Below are 18,870 nucleotides of genomic sequence, written 5' to 3'. Positions count from 1 at the left end.
TGAGCCTCTAAGCACATGCAGTTCTATCTTCCTAGAGCACTTAATCTTCACTTGATCTTAGCCAAAAGGCCGAGAAGCGATAGAGCACTTAATCTTACAGAGAACCTCTCTTCATTTAAAACAAAACAAAACACAACAACTCACTTGTGGTAAGCATATAATTACTTTTAGTAAATACATCCAGTTGTGCAACCAGTACCACAATCCAGTTAACAACACTATTATCCTCCCCATAAGATCTTTCTTGTCCATTTTATAGTTAATTACTCCCATTCTCACCTCCAGCCACAGGAAGTTTATTTACTTCCTGTCTCTAAAGATTTGCCTTTTCTGAACTTTTCATATAAATACAATCCTGTGATAGGTGGTCTTTTGTGTCTCTTACAACTCAATAATAAAACACAACCCAATTTAAAAATGGGCAAAATATTTGAATAAACGTTTCACCAAAGAACATCTATTAAAGGATAACAAACACATTAAAAAAGATGCTTAACATTATCAGTTATTAGGGAAATACAAATTAAATCCCTGAAATACCACTTCATGCTCACTAGAATGATTAGAATCAGAAAGATAAATAATCACAAATGTTGGCAAGGATATGAAAAGTGGGAAACCTCATATAATGCTGGCAGGCATGTAAAATGGTACAGTTACTCTGAAAAACAATTTGACTGTTTCTTAAAAAGTTAAACCAATTTACCATTCAACCCAGCAATTCCATCCCTAGGTATATACTCAAGAAAAAGGAAAACCTACGTCTACACAAACACTGGCATGTCAGTACCCTTTTAGTCTCTTAAGGCCCAGTTCAATATTCCATACCATGACAAGCCTTCCTTAATGCTCCAGGTGGACCCACTGTTCTTCTCCATAACACTTTTAGCTATTACAATAGCACCTTACTACATCGTATTTGTGGCTTTGCCTTGTCTGCCTCTCCTACAACTTTGAAAATTTCTAGAGGAAGGAACTATGTCTCCTTTATTCTATATTTCTTCTTGTGTAGCACAATTATGGAACACATGAGTCATTCCCTTCCTAGAATGCCCTCTCCATCTCCACATGGCTTTCTCCTCACATGGAGGGTTCCACTATTTTTGACTCTTAAATTCAATATGCCAAATCCAATTATATGGATAAAATAAGTTATTCATAATTCTTTTTTACATTAACAAAATTACCTTGTACAGGCAAAAATTATGTATGACCTCTAAATAAACTCCCCATATTTGTAGCATTTCCTGGAAAAAAGTTTCCCCATGGGAAGAATTATCAGAGTTGTATATTGCTATCTAATTAGTATAGTAAAAGTCAAATTTTACTTCCCTGAATCATGTGGAGTAATTGCCTAATTCTAATTTAGTGTGAATAATTTTTAATGTCATAAATATTTAAGGAATATTTAAGGAATATTCCATTAAAGGAAAAGTGAAACTTATAAAGCAACATGAAGGGAAAAAATTACCTAACTGTTCATTTTGATATGTTTTATTATTTAATGTATTGACAGACATATACTGTTTTTAATACTGTTTATATTCTATTTCTAGAATATAAATACCTTGTGGCTACATCTACACAACCAAAGTGTGGATTACTGTAGCAATCGTAAAAAAGTTTAAACTACATAATATTTATCCTTCTTGGCAGAGAAATTCCTAAATGCTCTCCTCCTATGACTGAATAGATTAACTAATAGCTCTGTGCCTTTGTGATCGTATCTGTTCCCAACCTGTCACCAAGTAAATACTTACACAAATAGATGAATGTAAATTAATTCACATTAAAAGTAAAGTTCTATACCTTTTATCCAGCAGCCTCAAAACTGCATACATTAATTCACAAGATCAAGACTCAAAGTTTAGCCAGCCAACCCCCAAATAAGGTATTTGTTAATGATCAGTGAATCATCAGCTTGTATTCTCCTGGTGCTTCTGATTTTATTGATATTTATTTCACATTTTGAATAAGCAATAATTTCCCATGGTTCAACAATCAAAAGTTATAAAGAGGCATAAAGTGGCTGTTTTCCTCTGTCTCAGATTTCCCAATGGCCAATTCCCCATCTCCAATACTTGTTTGTAATAAGATTTGTAATTTATAAGTTATTAACATTAAAATAAATTTTAATCACCCTAATCTGAATTATATAGTCATTTCAAAAAATGTAGGTTTTTCATTTTTTTTTGTTTTCAATGTGTTGTACTATTTTGATATTTTTGGGTTTTTTTTAAAACATAATTACAGGGGCGCCTGGGTGGCGCAGTCGGTTAAGTGTCCGACTTCAGCCAGGTCACGATCTCGCGGTCCGTGAGTTCGAGCCCCGCGTCAGGCTCTGGGCTGATGGCTCAGAGCCTGGAGCCTGTTACCGATTCTGTGTCTCCCTCTCTCTCTGCCCCTCCCCCGTTCATGCTCTGTCTCTCTCTGTCCCAAAAATAAATAAACGTTGAAAAAAAAAAAAAATTTAAAAAAAAAAATTAAAAAAAAAAACAACATAATTACATAACTAAGTAACTGTTCAGAAATTATGGCAGATATAAATACTTCAAGAACTAACAGTTACAAAACTCAATAAATAAACTCCAATCCCTGTTCATTTCCATCAAGAGCAAACAAAGACCCTAGAATTGCCATAGAAATGTATAAGATTAGAAACTGGGAGTGTAGACACTGTATTTCCTGTTTTAAGGAGTCATGTTATACCACTTTTCATTACATAATTAACAAAGTGAATTAAGGTATTGCTGTACCTTCAGCATCCCACCTTGCAACCATAGGATCCTCAAAAAAGATTACATTCTCCTGAACTTCAAGCGTGACCTCTATGGGTGGGAAAGCATTTTCTGTTTCAAAGTCTTCTGTACTTTCTGGAGGATATATATATTTCTGCAGTCCTTCTTTGAGTATCTTTTAAAAATGGCCCAAAATAACATCAAATTAGAAGATGACTAGTAACAAAGATGTAAATACTGCTGAATAAGCTATATAGTTTTTTTTTTTTAAATATTTATTTTTTGAGAGACAGAGACAGAGTACAAACAGGGGAGGGGCAGAGAGAGCAAGAGGGAGACACAGAATCTGAAGGAGGCTCCAGGCTCTGAGCAGTCAGTGCAGAGCCTGATGTGGGGCTCCAACTGACAAACCATGAGATCATGACCTGAGCCAAAGTCAGACATTTAACTGACTGAGCCTCCCAGGTGGCCCTATATAATTATTCTTAGTAAGTACTGAAGATTGGTCTCATTTAATTACAGACTAACAAAAAGTCACAACAAAGTTAAAAGATAATGGTTGAGGGGGAAAAACATCACAAAAATAAATTTGAATTACAGAATTTAACCTATGCTAGGTTCTATGCTGGGACTTACTCATCATTTTATTCCTCCAAGTAATTCTACAAGACATATATTTAATGGAGAAGATAACTGGGACTTAGAGAAATCACATAATTTGCCAAAGATTACAAAATGACTTCAAGGAGGTGCCACAACTGAGAAACAGAGCTACAGGACCCCAAACCCCATATTTTAATACATTGGTTAGGGTGTGTATGTGAAGAGAGAAAGGAGTATAAGCAAAATTTGGGAAGTGTAGAAATGAATGGATAAAAGTAAATCAAAAATCATCAGGTAGGTACACCTTAATGTAATATGTCAATTACATCTCAATAAAGCTAGGGAGAGAAAGTAAATTAAACCAACAGCAGATTTCTCTGGGAAGAAGGAGGTTTGTTCATTATTTGAACGTAGCAGAAAAGGATCTAGGGAAGAAGGGGTGGGGAAGATTAAGAATGGTACAAAATAGAGGAAAAAACTGGATGGGTAAAAATTCTAGACAAGGTGGGAGAGTACTAAAAAGAGACTTGAATAAAAGCAAGAAGACCTCTTTGTTGGCAGAGAGAAAAACAAGTATAAAGGAGTATACTTCAGGCTCAAGGAGAAAATGTGGAATGGTGGTATCAGGATATCAACAAGATTCAAGAACAAATCCTTGAATAAATTCTTGAAAACCCCAACTCTGGCTGGGACCTTCCCATGGATAAAGAGGATTTTTTTTTTAACGTTTTGAGAGAGAGCGTGTGCACATGGGGGTGGGGCAGAGAAAGAGGGAGAGAGAGAATCCCAAGCAGGCTTTATGCTGTCAGTGCAGGGCTCCGACCCAGGGCTCGAACTCATGACCATGAGATCATGACTGGAGCTGAAATAAAGAGTTGGACGCGTAACCAACTGGGCCACCCAGGAGACCTCAATAAAGAGTTTTGAAGGCCTACCTTCACCAAAAGGATGTCTTTCTTGGACCCCCACCCCATTGTCTTTCAAGTATCCCTTAAGTAGGAAAAGCTGATTCAAATAGATTCTTCAAAGTAGCTACAGACCAGATTATCTCCCCCAGGCATGGTCTAATAACTGCATTCTCATTTGTGGGGAGAACGGAAAAGGAATAGCAATATCACCCCGAAGAGGGTAAAAATTAGTTTGGGGGCATGAAAAAATCATACTCTTTTAGGTGTAAAGCACAGCTATATGTATGGTACATGCACAAATATATTGTATACCTCTGGTATTAAAATTTCATGGGCGGGGGTGGTTAGGAAAAAAAAATGTTTACAAAGGCTCTTTAGAGGGGTGATAGTGGAAAAAAAAAAAAAAACTGAGAAATACCACTCTAATATGGGAATGCACCAAGGTCCTTAATGGGTAGGGCTGTGTGTGAGAAGTGCCTGGTAGTCTATGTACATGATGTGCTAGAGAAGAGAGAGAAAGAGGTGGACAGACAGAGAAAAAGAGAGCTAAGGGGATGAGGGAGGGAGGGGGAAAGAAAGGCTGGAGAGCAAGGAGGGAAGGAGGAGCGGGTTATGACAATATAACAGGGTTATTTGGGACACAAGCACCATGAAATAAAGTTAAAATAAACCAAATCAATACCAAGGCAAATGTTAGTTATTAAAACAGGAAAAACTCCTTCAAAAATGATCTAACAACTGCTATCATTAGCATCCTTACTAAAAGTGTGGAACATGCATCAGCAACGTTGGCATCACCTGGATCTGTGCTTCTTAAACTTAAATGGGCATATGAATCACCTGAGGGTCTTCTTAAAATGCAGACTCAGTAGATCTGAGGCGAAGAACCAAATTATGCATTTTTAACAAGTTTCTAGGTGATGCTGATGCTGCTGGTTCATGGACCACACTTTATACATCAAGGATCCAGACCAGTGGTTCTCAAACTTCAAAGTGTGTTTTACTAAAACAGATTTCCAGGCTTCACCTCCAGACTTTCTGATTCAGTAAGACTAAAATGGGGCCCATGCATTTGTGTTTCTAGAAAATTCCCAGAATGATGCCAATGCTTCTGATCAAGGGACATGTTGGAAGCCACTGTAAAGTTAAATGATTACATGTGGCTGTCTTATCCTTACAATGAGAGTAGCAATAGAGCTGGTAAGCACACAAAGCTGAAAATATTTACCACTTGGCCCTTTACAGAAAAAGTTTGCGAGCATCTTAAATAAACTATCATTAAGACCAAATTGGCACAATCTAAACGTAGTGCTATAGGTTTACAATTAACACGTATGATTTATAGTTTTAAAATTTGCATTATTCTAGAATCCTTTCCTTTAGTATCTGATTCAAATTTTATAAATTCAAGACAGTTTAAAATTAGTTTTTTTCCCTTATGCTTGCTTAATAGGGTTAAAGTGCATTAGCTGTTAGATCATTTAAGATAAAAGTGTGAGAAATTATTTCACTCATAAATTTGATTTGAAATCAACCTACTTCCACAATCATCCAGCCTTTCATTGGTTTACACTGTGGTGGAAGTTCGAAAATATCCAAGTGGTACACTCCACCCAGGGTTGTGAATTGGCATAAATCAACCTCATTGTCTTCACAGAAACATGGCTTTTCATTAGCATTCTCTATCAGCAACAACTGTGCTAAAATTAACCAGATTAATTCAGTTTCTAAATAGATCATAACATTTTGGTATTAGGAGGGAAAGGAAAAAATTCTGATGCTGGAAACGAAGTTTTTATTTAGCTACTAAAACTTCAAAAAGTGGTTAATTCAAAACTATTCACAAAGCTAACTTTCAAAGTGGGAATGGGCATGTATAATGGTTAAGATACAGAGGAGGGCTCCATTTATATTTTATATGCCAACATTTTAAGAATTTGTATATAATAAACATGTTACTATTAACATAACTTTAAAAATATATTGTAGAGGAGGAAAAATTATTTTCCCTCTATTCTTCTGAGTTCTCAGCTGAAACCTCTAGAATAAAGACAGATTAACAAGAGAAAAAAACACATTCATTTATTAATATGTATACCTCCTGTATATATGGGAGATACCCAGGGAAAAATGAGTAACCTACAGAGGTGGCTCAGAATTCTGGCTTATAGAGCATCTGCAACCAAGAACAACAAATTTGTGGAGACATGACAAGCTAAAGGAAAGCTTTAGGTTTTAGGTTTTCTGAGTTTTAGGTTTCTGAGGATAGAGGAAAGGACTAGTTAGTAAAGTTTGTTATGTAGATTCCTCTGGTCCCCTTTCCAGGCTGATAGGGTCTGAAGTTTTCTCTGGGGATTAACCATTGTTCTTCCTGGAAGAGGGAAGAAGGGACACCTTTGAAAATTTATGTCCTGGTTGGAGGCAGATAGGGTGAGGGTAAGAAGCTTTTCTTGCAACTGCATCTTTTCAGTTTCTCTCAACTCAAAATATCCTTATGCTGAAATGACATATTTTGGGGTGACATATTCTGTTACCTTCATCGTAAAATATCAAAAAGTGGCTTAACACAACATTTGATAACTGATAAATGTCTTAAAATTGGACATTATGGGGCTAAAAATCTGAAAGAAGAAAATAAAATGGTAAAAAAAAATTTTGGTACATATATTAAAGCTAATTTTTTTTCAACAAAAATAAGCCCAGCTCATAAAAAAAAGCGGGGGGGGGGGGGGGCACAGAGGCTTAAAAGTGAAAAAAACCGTATTGGCTAATCCCTTCTGTTTAGATATTTTACAGGGAAATTCTATAATTCCATAATTCTCAGTGCAAAATCAAGGGAATATTTTAAGTCACATGTCACGAGGACCATTCCCACCTGTCACACAAAATCTTTCAATGTAGTACAATGGATAAGAAAGGGAAATCAGATCACTTATAAGTGGTGGATCTGATTCCACCCTTAACTAGCTGTATGACCTTATTGCAAGATATGCTAATTAACATGTCTTCTCTCCCCTTCCTCTACAAAAGAGATATTAGTGTCTAACTTATTGAATTGGGGGAATTTGTGAGTTAATACATGTAAAAAGTGTAGAACTGGTACCAGACACCAAGTAAAACTTAGGAACTGTTAGTCTTATTATTTATCATTACAGTTTTCCTCTCTCATAAAAGGAAGCATACTGAGGACTCACTGAATTTAATCCGTGGAGATCAAGCACTGATAATGAATGACAATATGCAAAGCAAATTCCACTTAAGCAATTGTTTTTCCCCCTTGTATAACTTCAATAAAATGCAGACTTAAAAATTTTAAATGTAGGGGCGCCTGGGTGGCGCAGTCGGTTAAGCGTCCGACTTCAGCCAGGTCACGATCTCGCGGTCCGTGAGTTCGAGCCCCGCATCAGGCTCTGGGCTGATGGCTCAGAGCCTGGAGCCTGTTTCCGATTCTGTGTCTCCCTCTCTCTCTGCTCCTCCCCCGTTCATGCTCTGTCTCTCTCTGTCCCAAAAATAAAAAAAAAAAAAAAAAAAAAAAAAACGTTGAAAAAATTTTAAATGTATCTAATCATCCATTTACATAAAAAGAAACAAAGAATACTGTATCCAAATTTAAACATTTAGGATATATATTATTTGGGGATCACCATGTAGAAAACCTCAGTATTATTGACAGATATTCACGAATTGACTATAGTATCCTATCTCTAACAGGAAAACTACCTCCTCAGGGTTATAGAAAAGTTATAAAGATATAAAACTATTTGGCTGCTGAAAAAAAAGTGTGTTGGAAGAAGTGAAGTAGACAAGAAGCCCATTATGAAAAATATGCAAAAAAACCTATCAAAAATGAATTCCTTAGAAGTTACTGGGAAGTGATGCACATAAATCTCAAACTAAAATATTTGCAAATTAGATATCACTATCATTTTGATATTTTTAACTAGCTCCAATTGCTATTTTCCAAGATAAAATTTAATGTAAAAGTGTTGAGCAATTTATGGTTGTGTGTGTGTTTGTGAATATTCATCACAACATGGTTTGTAATAATGGAAAATTAGAAATAAACTTACTATCAATAAAGATTTAAATAACATTCCATTACTGGATGGAATTATACAGCTACTAAAAAAGTAAGGTTATTAATGTGTTCTGACTTAGGATAGTGTTGAGTATCATTCACTTAAGAAGAATAGATATTACGTTCTTTGTATGGAGAACGTTCTATAACATAACAAATATTATTGATAAAAAAGTAATTTTCAAGCATTTGTATGACATTTCATGGTTTCATTAAAAATCAAAAGAGAGGTATAGAGAGAAGAAATACAAATAGGAGAAGTTTTTGTTAATCTTAGTTATTTCAGAAGAAGGATTATGAAGGATTTTCACTTCAAACATATTTCTGCAACATCTGAATTTTTTAATAATGACCCTGCATTTCACTTGTAAGCAGACAAATCCCAATAAAGTTAAATTCTAAAAATATAATTTAGAATACCTGCGAAAACTGCCTCACTTAATAACTTCATCTCCAGTTTACATTTTGTGGCTTCAGATTCTTCCTGGACAAAACTCTATGGAAAACACAAGGACAGATGGGTATGAGTGTCAGTGTCTGCTTCAGCCCAGATTCACTCTTCACTCTCTTTCTGCTCCAGTTCCCACTCCAGAGGCCTGCCACCTTAATTCTAGGGCCCTGAACTGACACTTGCTCTGGCATAAAAACTGGACTTAATGACAATAATTTAAAAATCAGTTAAAATGGGAGCACATCTCCATAGAACCTCATGAGGGCAGGAATTAGCCTGCTCAGATTCTCTGATGACAACCTTCAACTATAAAATAGACTAGGAGGCAATGCAAGCTATGAAGTATTATTTATATTTGTATTTTGATTTTAGCCAAGTTTTAGATGTTGTTTGATCTCGGCAATCAGCTCTCTGATAGAGTAATTCCAAAGTCTGCATTTGGGTAAGCCTCTCAAGGAAACCAAAGACACTGTGCACCAAGTAATGTAAAAGATACTATAGCATAGTAAAATGAATATTACAATAGGAAGACATAAAATCTAGAATGTATATCTAAATCTGCCACTAACTTAGTTTCGCAACCTTGAGCAAGACATTTAACCATTTGGGGCCTCAAATTCCTGCTCTAACAACATATTTGGTGCTTAACTGTGTGCCAGACACACAACACACCTTGCAAACAACCCTGAGAGGTGAGTATTATCTTCATTTTACAAAGAAAGAAAACCGAAGCTTGGGAAAACAACTGTTCTAAGAGTCAAATAAAATAATAGAAGTAAAGAATTTTGTACACAGTAAAGCACTAGAAAAATGCAGTGTTGTTATTGTAAAAAAATATATATATATGGCATATATATGTATATATATGTATATATATATGTATATATGTATATACATATATATGTATATGTATATATATGTATATGTATATATGTATATATGTGTATCTGTCTATCTATCTATACACATATGGTATGTGTGTGCTAATATTTGCAAACTGGATGATATCCAGCAAACTTCATTTGACCCAAAATAGCATCTGTACTTCTAGAGCAATAGAAAAACCTTGTACCCAAATTCTAGTCAGAAGCTTAAAGCTAGTTAATCCCATCATGCCTCTCATCCTCAACCATCATACAAAGCCAAGCCCCCCTTAGTAAATTATCCTTTCCCTTATTGTCAGTGTATTGCTTTGTGTCTTCCTCTTGACCAGTTTCAACACTATGGCATTCTCTGCCAGCCCTTTCCATTGCACCTCTGAAACTTCTCATTTACTAACTCACCCTTCAAAGAATTTTAATAGAGTCCCTAAATTGTACAGGCATTGTCAGATACTAGGAATAAACAACAAAAAAGACAAGGTCCCTGACTCAAGACGCTCCCAGTCTATTAAGGAAAACAGGTAAACAAATAGTTATAATACAGCCTTGTGGGTGTTGTAGTAAAAGGTCAGGGGGTCCACATAAGAGTACAAGGGAAGAACAATCAGTTCTGTGAGCAAAATATCCCTTGGATGGGTGAAGAGAGGAAATACTATCCAAAGGTGGTAAAATTTGAACTAAATCTTGAAAAATGGTGGGAGAGAATTCCAAGCATGAGTGAAGGCAGAAAGGCATGAAGCAAAACAGTTTCAAGCACCCCAAGTAGTCAGGTGAGGTTGGGGTGAGACATGCTAAGTGAGTGTAAGATGTGAAGCTGGAGAGATGCAGAGGCCAGAGTGTAGAGTTTAGATGCCACTCTAAAGACAAGAATTTCTCCTATGGGTAAAAGAGAGCCCACAAAAGACTTAGCAGGAAAGTGACATGAAGAAATTTTCATTTGGAGAGACTATTCTGGTGGTCAGCTGATGAATGCACTGTTTAGTGAAGAGTGAGAGGATCAGAGCCTAACTAAAGGTAGAAGTAATCGGAGTCATCAGAAGGAGCATGTATGAGAGAGGACACAGAGGTAAAATCAATATAACTTGGATGGTGACTTGATATAGAAGGCAAAGGACAGGTGAAGACTGATTTCCAGGTGTCTGGCTTAGGTAATAAGGTGGACGGTGATATGATTATCAGGAAAAGACAAGGAGGAAGGACAGGTTTGGGGGAAACATAATGAATTCAATTGTGGATATGTTGAATTTGAGGTGTCCATAGATATCCAGGTGGCTTTGGACATTATCTGCCATTAAAAAGCCAGTTGCATTTCCTTCTTACAGGAAGGATTATGATCATTAAAAATACCAAAGGTATAAGGCCAATAAGCAAGTCAGGCTTTCCAATTTACATCTTCAAAAAGTTGAGAATTCTTCAGAGTTTAGACCAAATTGGTTTCCAACCTTGTAGGAAAACTAAGAATTTAGATTTCTCGACACAACTTTCCCCTTGATAACCACAATACTGTAGCATGCAACAATAGGAATTTATCAGCTTTTCAATGAGACCTTGGCTTAACAAATACAGGAAATGACTTACAATATGGGAAGAACTTCATAGAACACTAGCAAAGTATTTTTCACTGCAACTTGATAAATGTGCAGATACTGTAATATGGAAATCTTTTTTAATATATATGTGATTTGAGTTTAATATAAAACAGTCTGATCATGAATAAGATCAGTGGAAACAGAATAGAGATTCCAGAAACAGATCTCATGATCCACTTGGGAATTTAGCATTTGGCATTTCAGATCAATAGGAAAAGCCTAGGTTCATATGGTACATGTTTTGAGACAGTTGGCTAAGATCTGAAGTAAAATAAATTTAGATTCTTTTCACTTGACACTAAAATAAATTCCAGATGGATAAAAGATTTAAATGTAAAAACATAACTAACCCAATCAATAGCCACAAAAATCATGAAATTACTTGAAGAGAACATAGGAGACTGATATCAACAATTGTCAGTGAAGTAGATGATTTTGATATTGCACATCTCCAAAACATCAGCACTGAATACAAATTTGATAGACTGTCTAGAATTCTGTTGTCCCTCAAAATAGTATCTATGAGAAGAAAGTTCATTGACCTGAAATCCAATTTTTTCATCAAAAAGTGATTTAAATTTAGAGCTTTAGAGTAAGTTGTTGGAATTGGTTCTTCATCAGCAATTAATGATGAATTTTGAAAATACAGCATCATTTGTTTCATTTTTGTCTAGAAGCTAAGGCTGATTATCCTGAGTTTGCTGAGTTTATTCCTGTGGCTTTAATACCATCTGTAGGTCAATGGTTTCAAAACTTATGCTAGTGACACTCTTCAGGCCACCATCTGTGTACTACTCAACTCTAGAAGTGCAGTGCTCAACCTGCATGAGACATGGCAGCTGTGTCTGACTTTCCTCAGAACTCCAGGTTCACATCTGCCTACCTGACATTTCCATTTGTGTGTCCCCAAAAGTACCATTCCCAAAATAAAACTCTTGTGTCACTGTCACTCTCAACAAGTTCGGCCCATTACTGTGCATCTCAGTAAATTGCACCACCATCTGCCTAGTTTCCCCAAATAAGAATTCAGCAGGATTGTTTATTTTACCTCCAAAACATATCCCAAACATATCCACCTTTCCACGTCTCTTACCACCACCTTCAACCAAGCACCATTGCCTCTCATGTCTCCTCAGTGCTATTTAACCAGATGCTGGGCTTCTACTCTGGCCCCTCACAATAGTACCCAGGATAACCTTTCAGAACTAAAAATCAGATCATGCCACTCTCCCACTGACAACTCTTTAATGGTTTCCCACTGCATTTACAATAAAATCTTAACTTCTTACTCATGGTCTGTAAAGCCCTGCCTTCCTCTCTGATGTCATCACATGCCACTTTCCTCCTTGCCACCATACGTCAGACCACTGGCCTTCTTCCTGGCACTCATTTCTGTCTTATGGCCTTTGTAGTAATTGTACTCTCCAACTAGAATATTTTTACCTTATCACAGAGCTGATTCCTTCTAGTCTTTCTCAGCTTTAATAACTCATCATGTAAGCCTTCCCTAACGACCCAATCTTTCCTAACCTCCCAATGGGAATCACCATCAGTCACTCCCATAATCCTGTTTAATTCTGTGCCTGACGTTTATTACTATCTGCTGTTTTCCAGTTTTGATTATTTATTGCTGGTTTCTCGTGACTTGTATATAAATCATGAGAGCAGGAATCACACTGGTCCTTTCACCACTGTCCTCTGAGGGCCAGAACAGCACCAGCATATGTAGATAGGCATTCAATAAATATTTGTTGAGTAAAGACATAAGCACCAGTTCCAGAGTATGAGCATGAAAAGGGGTTGCCGAAGTAAATTTGTGGGAAGCTGAAGGCTGTGGAATGTTAATGCTCTATTTTTTACATGGGTTATTCTCATGGACTTTAAATTTATCCATGATGAAACCAAGAAATCTCTAAGGATATTTCATGTCTTCATGCTTTCCCCCATAACCAGAATAATTTTCTTCTCCTCTAAACTCCTCCGTGCCTATCAAAAGATTTAGGGCAAATGTAGCCTCATCAGAGAAGACTTTCATTCTACTCACTCAAAATATTTTTCTTTTGGATTAAATTTGATCTCTTAACTCCCATCCATAATCTCTCTTGTTGCACATATGAGAATACATGGCAACTGTTACTCTCCTCCTCCACAAGATTGTTACTAGCTCATTAAAAAAAATGATCATGTTGAATTTCTTATGGAAGGTACCACTTAGTAAATGTTTTACATATATATCTCCTATTTATGTTAAATCTTGTATCTGTTTAGAGTATCTTAAAGACAAGACCATTTTTAACTTGAACCTCACAAAGTTCAAAGATACCCTTTAGATCCCTGAAACATTTCTGAAAGTGATTATCATTCTAAAAAAACAAAATTTCTCATAAATGTGTAACATTTAAAATAGGCATTTATAAAAATTTTGTAAGATATATAAATTGGGAAGACAATATTACCCACTACCTATAATTTTAATATCTTATCATTATTACACATTTAAATTAACTAAAATACGGTATTAAGAGCCCTCTAGTGGCAAAGTTCTTAATAGACCTATGAAAAAAGAATTTGGATCTTCTAAATCTAAGAGATTTAATTTTTTTTTAAATTCTTTTAATGTTTATTTATTTATTTTTTTTGAGAGAGAGAGACAGACAGAGCGCAAGCAGGGGTGAGGCAGAGAGAGAGACACACACAGAATCTGAAGCAGCCTCCATCCAGGCTTTGAGCTGTCCCTGACCTGGGGCTCAAACCCACAAGCTGTGAGATCGTGACCTGAGCTGAAATCAGATGTTTAACTGATTGAGCCACCCAGGTACCCCTAAGGGATTTAATTTTCTAACAAGGTACTAAATACTTAACTTGTGATCACAAATGACACACGACTCAGGTATTTTGGGTAATAAATTCCTGCATTATTACACTAATAATTTACCTTGCAATCAGCTTCTAAATTCATTAAAAAGATATGGGAAATATATTTATATTAAAATATGCCAACCTAAAATTTTAAAGGTAAATTGTTTACCCTAAATTAAAAAAAAAAGTTGTAAAAATAATGAAATCTCTTCCTCTAAAACCAAAACAGTAAGTTTGCCTATTGATGTTGCAGGTAGTCCCTAATTTACACATATTCTTACATAAACACAGATACATAGATACATACAAGTTAAATTTCATGAATTTACATGCCAGTTTAAAAAATTTAGAACATACTAGCCATACAAAGAAAAGTGCTGTGAATGATATTTAGGGTTATGACGGTCCCTATACTGCTGTGATTATAAAGGAATACAAACCTACCTGCCCTCCATAAATATTGCTTCAAATTCACTTTGAGTTCCAACTGGACTGCAAGGGGGCACGCTTCCTGAGGTGCTGTGGTGATGGAAGTGAAACCTTCTTATCACCACTTGTATTATGTCAGATCATTACAGGGATCAGAGATGCTAAGGAGAGGGTCCCAAGTATCTCTAGTGACAAGTGTGCATTTAACCATCCATTCATTCACTTATTTCTTCATTTATTCAATGAACATTTATTGAGCCCCTATCCTGTCTATATAAGAGGTTCTGTGCTTATGGTAAATACAAACTGTCAAGATATTCTTGTCCTCAAGATCATAATTTACCGTTTAAGGTAAGAATTCTAATAATCAGACATAATAAGAATGGAGTAGAGACATCTAATTTAGCCTGAAGGGGAAAACCTTGTGGAGGTAAAATTTAAGGTAAGTTTTTAAAGATCAGGAACAGGTAGGTGAAGTGGATGAGGAAGATGAGTGGAAGAGAATTTCACAATGATAAAATAGCAAATGGGGCATCATCACAGAGGCTTATGAAATTTCTCCCTTTAAAACCAAACGGAAATACACTGTTTCATTTTTTCTAGTGGGAAAGTAATGTGTGTTCAGTACTTGCTTACTGGAAATTCAAATAACACAGAAGTATAAAGAAAATAAAATATCACCGATAACAGCACCATCTGACCTTTCTCACACTCCCCATTATTGGGTGACTAGGCTTCCAGATTCTTTTCAATGAATTAACAAATAAAATCCTCCCCCCTCACAAATATCAGAATCCTATTGCAACTATGGTTTTTTAACTTGAATAAATATCTTAATAATATATTTTAGGTATCTTTCCACATAAAAGTAGGATAGGTTCTAGTTCAAGATGGTGATGTAGGAGAATCCCGAACCCACTTCCTCCCACAGATACATCAAAACTACAGCTATATATGAAAGCTTCCTCTGGGACTGGGGGGATGCCCAAAACTAGCTGAGTGACTCCTACACATTGGCTGAATGAGAAAAAAAACCCACATCAAAGTGGGTAGAAAAGGCTGAGACATAATCTTTCCAGGAATGCCACCTCCATGCAGTGACCCACAATCAGGAGGGAATGCATAAATGCCATCGTCTCCTTGAGGACTGAAGTATTTGAACCCCAATTCTTGCACCGTAACTTTTAACGCCACAGATTGCACCCACATCTGGCACTTGAGAGACCAGCCCCTGAAACACCTACCTCTGACAGCTAGCGTTCATAAGACCCACGAGGCTATAGCAAACTGAGTAACAGTTAAAAGGAACCTGTGTGGGGACTTACCAGCCCCAGGGCCCAGTGCAGAAGCAGCTGACTGAAAATCACCCAGGCTTTCTATGAAAGAGGCTTATTTGCTTATCTTAAAGCACAGGCCTGAGGGCAATGCATCTAATTTAACATACATCTAGGGGCCTACTGAATTACTCTTCAAAAACACAGGCCATTGGGCACCATCTCTGTGCCCTCTGCCTAGCTATCTAGCTCCACGTTCCAGTATCTCCCAGAAAGGAACCTGTAACCTTTTTCTGTGTGTGATTTTTGTAGCTGCCACCCAGGGGACACCTCTAGATTGCCTGGCTCTGGTTACCAGCAGGGCTTACACACAAGGGTCCCACAAGACTATAACAAATGGAGAAAGGGTTCTTAACTAGCTACTATCCCCAGGGCACAGCAGAGAGCCAACAAACCCAGGAGCTTAGTCTTTTGTGAAAGAGGCCTATTAGCTTATCTTCATAGCTGTGGCCTGAGGGGCAGGCTTCTAATTAAACACACATCTTAGGGCCAACTGTAATCTTCCCCAGCAACTGCAGAGGGTAGTCTCTCTCTACTTTCTCTCCACTGCACTCGGCTTACTCTACTGCACCCTAGAACACCAGTATTTACCAGAGAGCTTGTACACAAGCCTGGTGCCCTGTATTTTGCATTTGTGCCCTGGGTTTTGTGTCTGCTGCCCAGGGGGTGCCCCTTGATCATCTGGGTCTGGTGGTGAAAGGGGCTTGTATTCATGAGTATAAGGAAACATTGCAAAGAAAAAAATAGTTCTTAACTGGCTACCACCCCAGAGCTCAGCTCAGAGGGAAAAAAAAAATACCCTTCTCCCAGTATTCCACTGAAAGGTGTATATTTGCATACTTTAAAAAGCTGCAGCCTGAAGGCCTGGCTTCCAATTAGCCTGAACCTAAGTGCTGACTGAGACTCTCCCCTTTGGGAAACTGATAGGTCTTGGCACATCCTCAACTACTGAGAGCCACTAAAACTAAAGTTGGCTGCTTGGACAATCACAAAAGATGCAGAGACAACCAGGAGCTAGGGCAGGCTTGAATGAAACATTTTATCTGCTACATGAGGACACTCCAAGATGGGGAGAGGTGGCTGTTCAATGCACAGAAACCAACAATGAGATGCAAGGAAAATGAAGAAACAAAGGAGTATATTCCAAAGGAAAGAACAAGATAAAACCTCAGAAAAGACCTTAATGAAATGGAGATAAGTGGCTTATCTGATAAAGGTTCAAAATAATGGTCATAAAGATGCTCACCAAGCTTTTGAGCTTTTGAGAAGAATGGATGAACAAAGTGAGAATTTCAACCAAGGGACAGAAAATATGAGAGTGTCGAATAGAAATCACAGAGCTGAAGAATACAGTAAGTGAATTGTATTCACAGTGGAATTCACCCAATCAGAGCAGAAAAAAGAGAGGGAGACAAAGTGGAGATAGCTTAAGAGACTTACGGACATGACACAGACCAACATTTACATTATAGGGGTTCCAGAAGTAGAAAAATGAAGTGGGTAGAAACATATTTGAAGGAATAATGGCTGAAAACTTCCCTACTCTAGGAAAGGAAACAGACATCCAGATCCAGGAAGCCTACAGAGTTCCAAAAGAGATGAACCCAAAGAGACCCATACTAAGACACATTATAATTAAAGTGTCAAATGTAAAAGACAAGGAGAGAACCTGAAAAGCAACAAGAGAAAAATATTTCATTGCATACAAGGTAGCCCCCATAAAACAATCAGATTTTTTCAGCAGAAAATTTGCCGTCCAGAAGGGAATGTTACAATTTATTATGCTAAAAAGAAAAAAACTGCCAACTAAGAACACCTGGCAAAGTTGTCATTCAAAATTGAAGGACAGAGTTTTCCAGACAAGCAAAAGTTAAGAGTTCATCACCACTAGACCAGCCTTATAAGAAATGTTAAAGTGATAACTGAGTCAAAGAAGACATCCAGATGGCTAACAGACACATGAAAAGATACTCAACATCACTCATCATCAAAGAAATACAAATCAAAACCACAATGAGTTACCACCTCAGACCTGTCAGAATGGCTAAAATTAACAATTCAGGAAACAACGGACGTTGGCGAGGATGCTGAGAAAGGGGAACGCTTTTGTACTGTTGGTGGGAATGCAAACTGGTGGAGCCATGAACTGGTGGAAAACAGTATGGAGCTTCCTCAAAAAATTAAAAATAGAACTGTCCTACGATCCAGCAATTGCACTAGTAGGTATTTATCCAAAACATACAAAAACGCTGATTTGAAGGGGCACATGCACCCCAGTGTTTATAGCAGCACTATATCAAAATAGCCAAATTATGGAAAGAGCCCAAATGTCCATCAACTGATGAATGGACAGAGAAGATGTGGGGTGTGTGTGTGTGTGTGTGTATGTATGTGTATATACGTGTGTGTGTACACACATGCACAATGGAATACTATTCGAAAATCAAAAAGAATAAAATCTTGCCATTTGCAACAACGTGGATAGAACTAGAGTGTATTATGCTAAGCACAATAAGTCAGGCAGAGAAAGAAAAGTATCATATGATTTCACTCATATGTGGAATCTGAAGACCCATCTATATACATTCACTAAAGTGAATCTCTGAGTGAAGGGATGGAAAGAGATACCCGTGCAAAAGGAAACCAAAAGAAAAATAACACAGCTATACTTTTATCAGACAAAATAGACTTTAAGACAAAGACTAATAAGAGACAAAGGTCATTACATAACGATAAAGGGGTCACTCTAACAATAATATACAACACTTATAAATATTTGTGTATACAACATAGGAACACCTAAATAAAGAAACCAATTATTAACAGATCTAAAGGGAGAAATGGCAGCAACACAATACAGTAGGGGGCTTTAATTCCCCACTTTCACCAATGACTAGATCATTCAGACATAAACCAATGCCTTAAATGACATGTTAGACCAGATGAACTTAACAGACATATACAGGACATTCTATCCAAATACAACAGAGTATACATTCT

General features: G+C 36.9%; 1 protein-coding gene across 11 annotated transcripts in view; it reads right to left on the bottom strand.

Moving 5' to 3' along the window:
* DNAI7 (dynein axonemal intermediate chain 7) overlaps positions 1-18,870 on the bottom strand; it is a 74,541-nt gene that overhangs the window by 10,122 nt on the left and 45,549 nt on the right. For 10 of the 11 annotated variants that reach the window (XM_086713826.1, XM_086713828.1, XM_086713820.1 and 7 more), the window contains 3 exons: positions 8,748-8,823; positions 5,789-5,949; positions 2,757-2,913 (listed from right to left, as the gene is read on the bottom strand). In XM_086713826.1, coding sequence (XP_086569952.1) covers positions 2,757-2,913; positions 5,789-5,949; positions 8,748-8,823 — 394 coding nt within the window. The remainder of the gene's footprint in view (positions 1-2,756; positions 2,914-5,788; positions 5,950-8,747; positions 8,824-18,870) is intronic. The other variant, XM_086713825.1, reaches the window with a different exon arrangement.

The sequence above is a fragment of the Puma concolor genome, chromosome B4 (genome assembly GCF_028749965.1).
Source record: "Puma concolor isolate L17-30 chromosome B4, mPumCon1.1.hap2, whole genome shotgun sequence".
NCBI lineage: Eukaryota > Metazoa > Chordata > Mammalia > Carnivora > Felidae > Puma > Puma concolor.
This window is presented reverse-complemented; position numbering and strand designations above follow the sequence as displayed.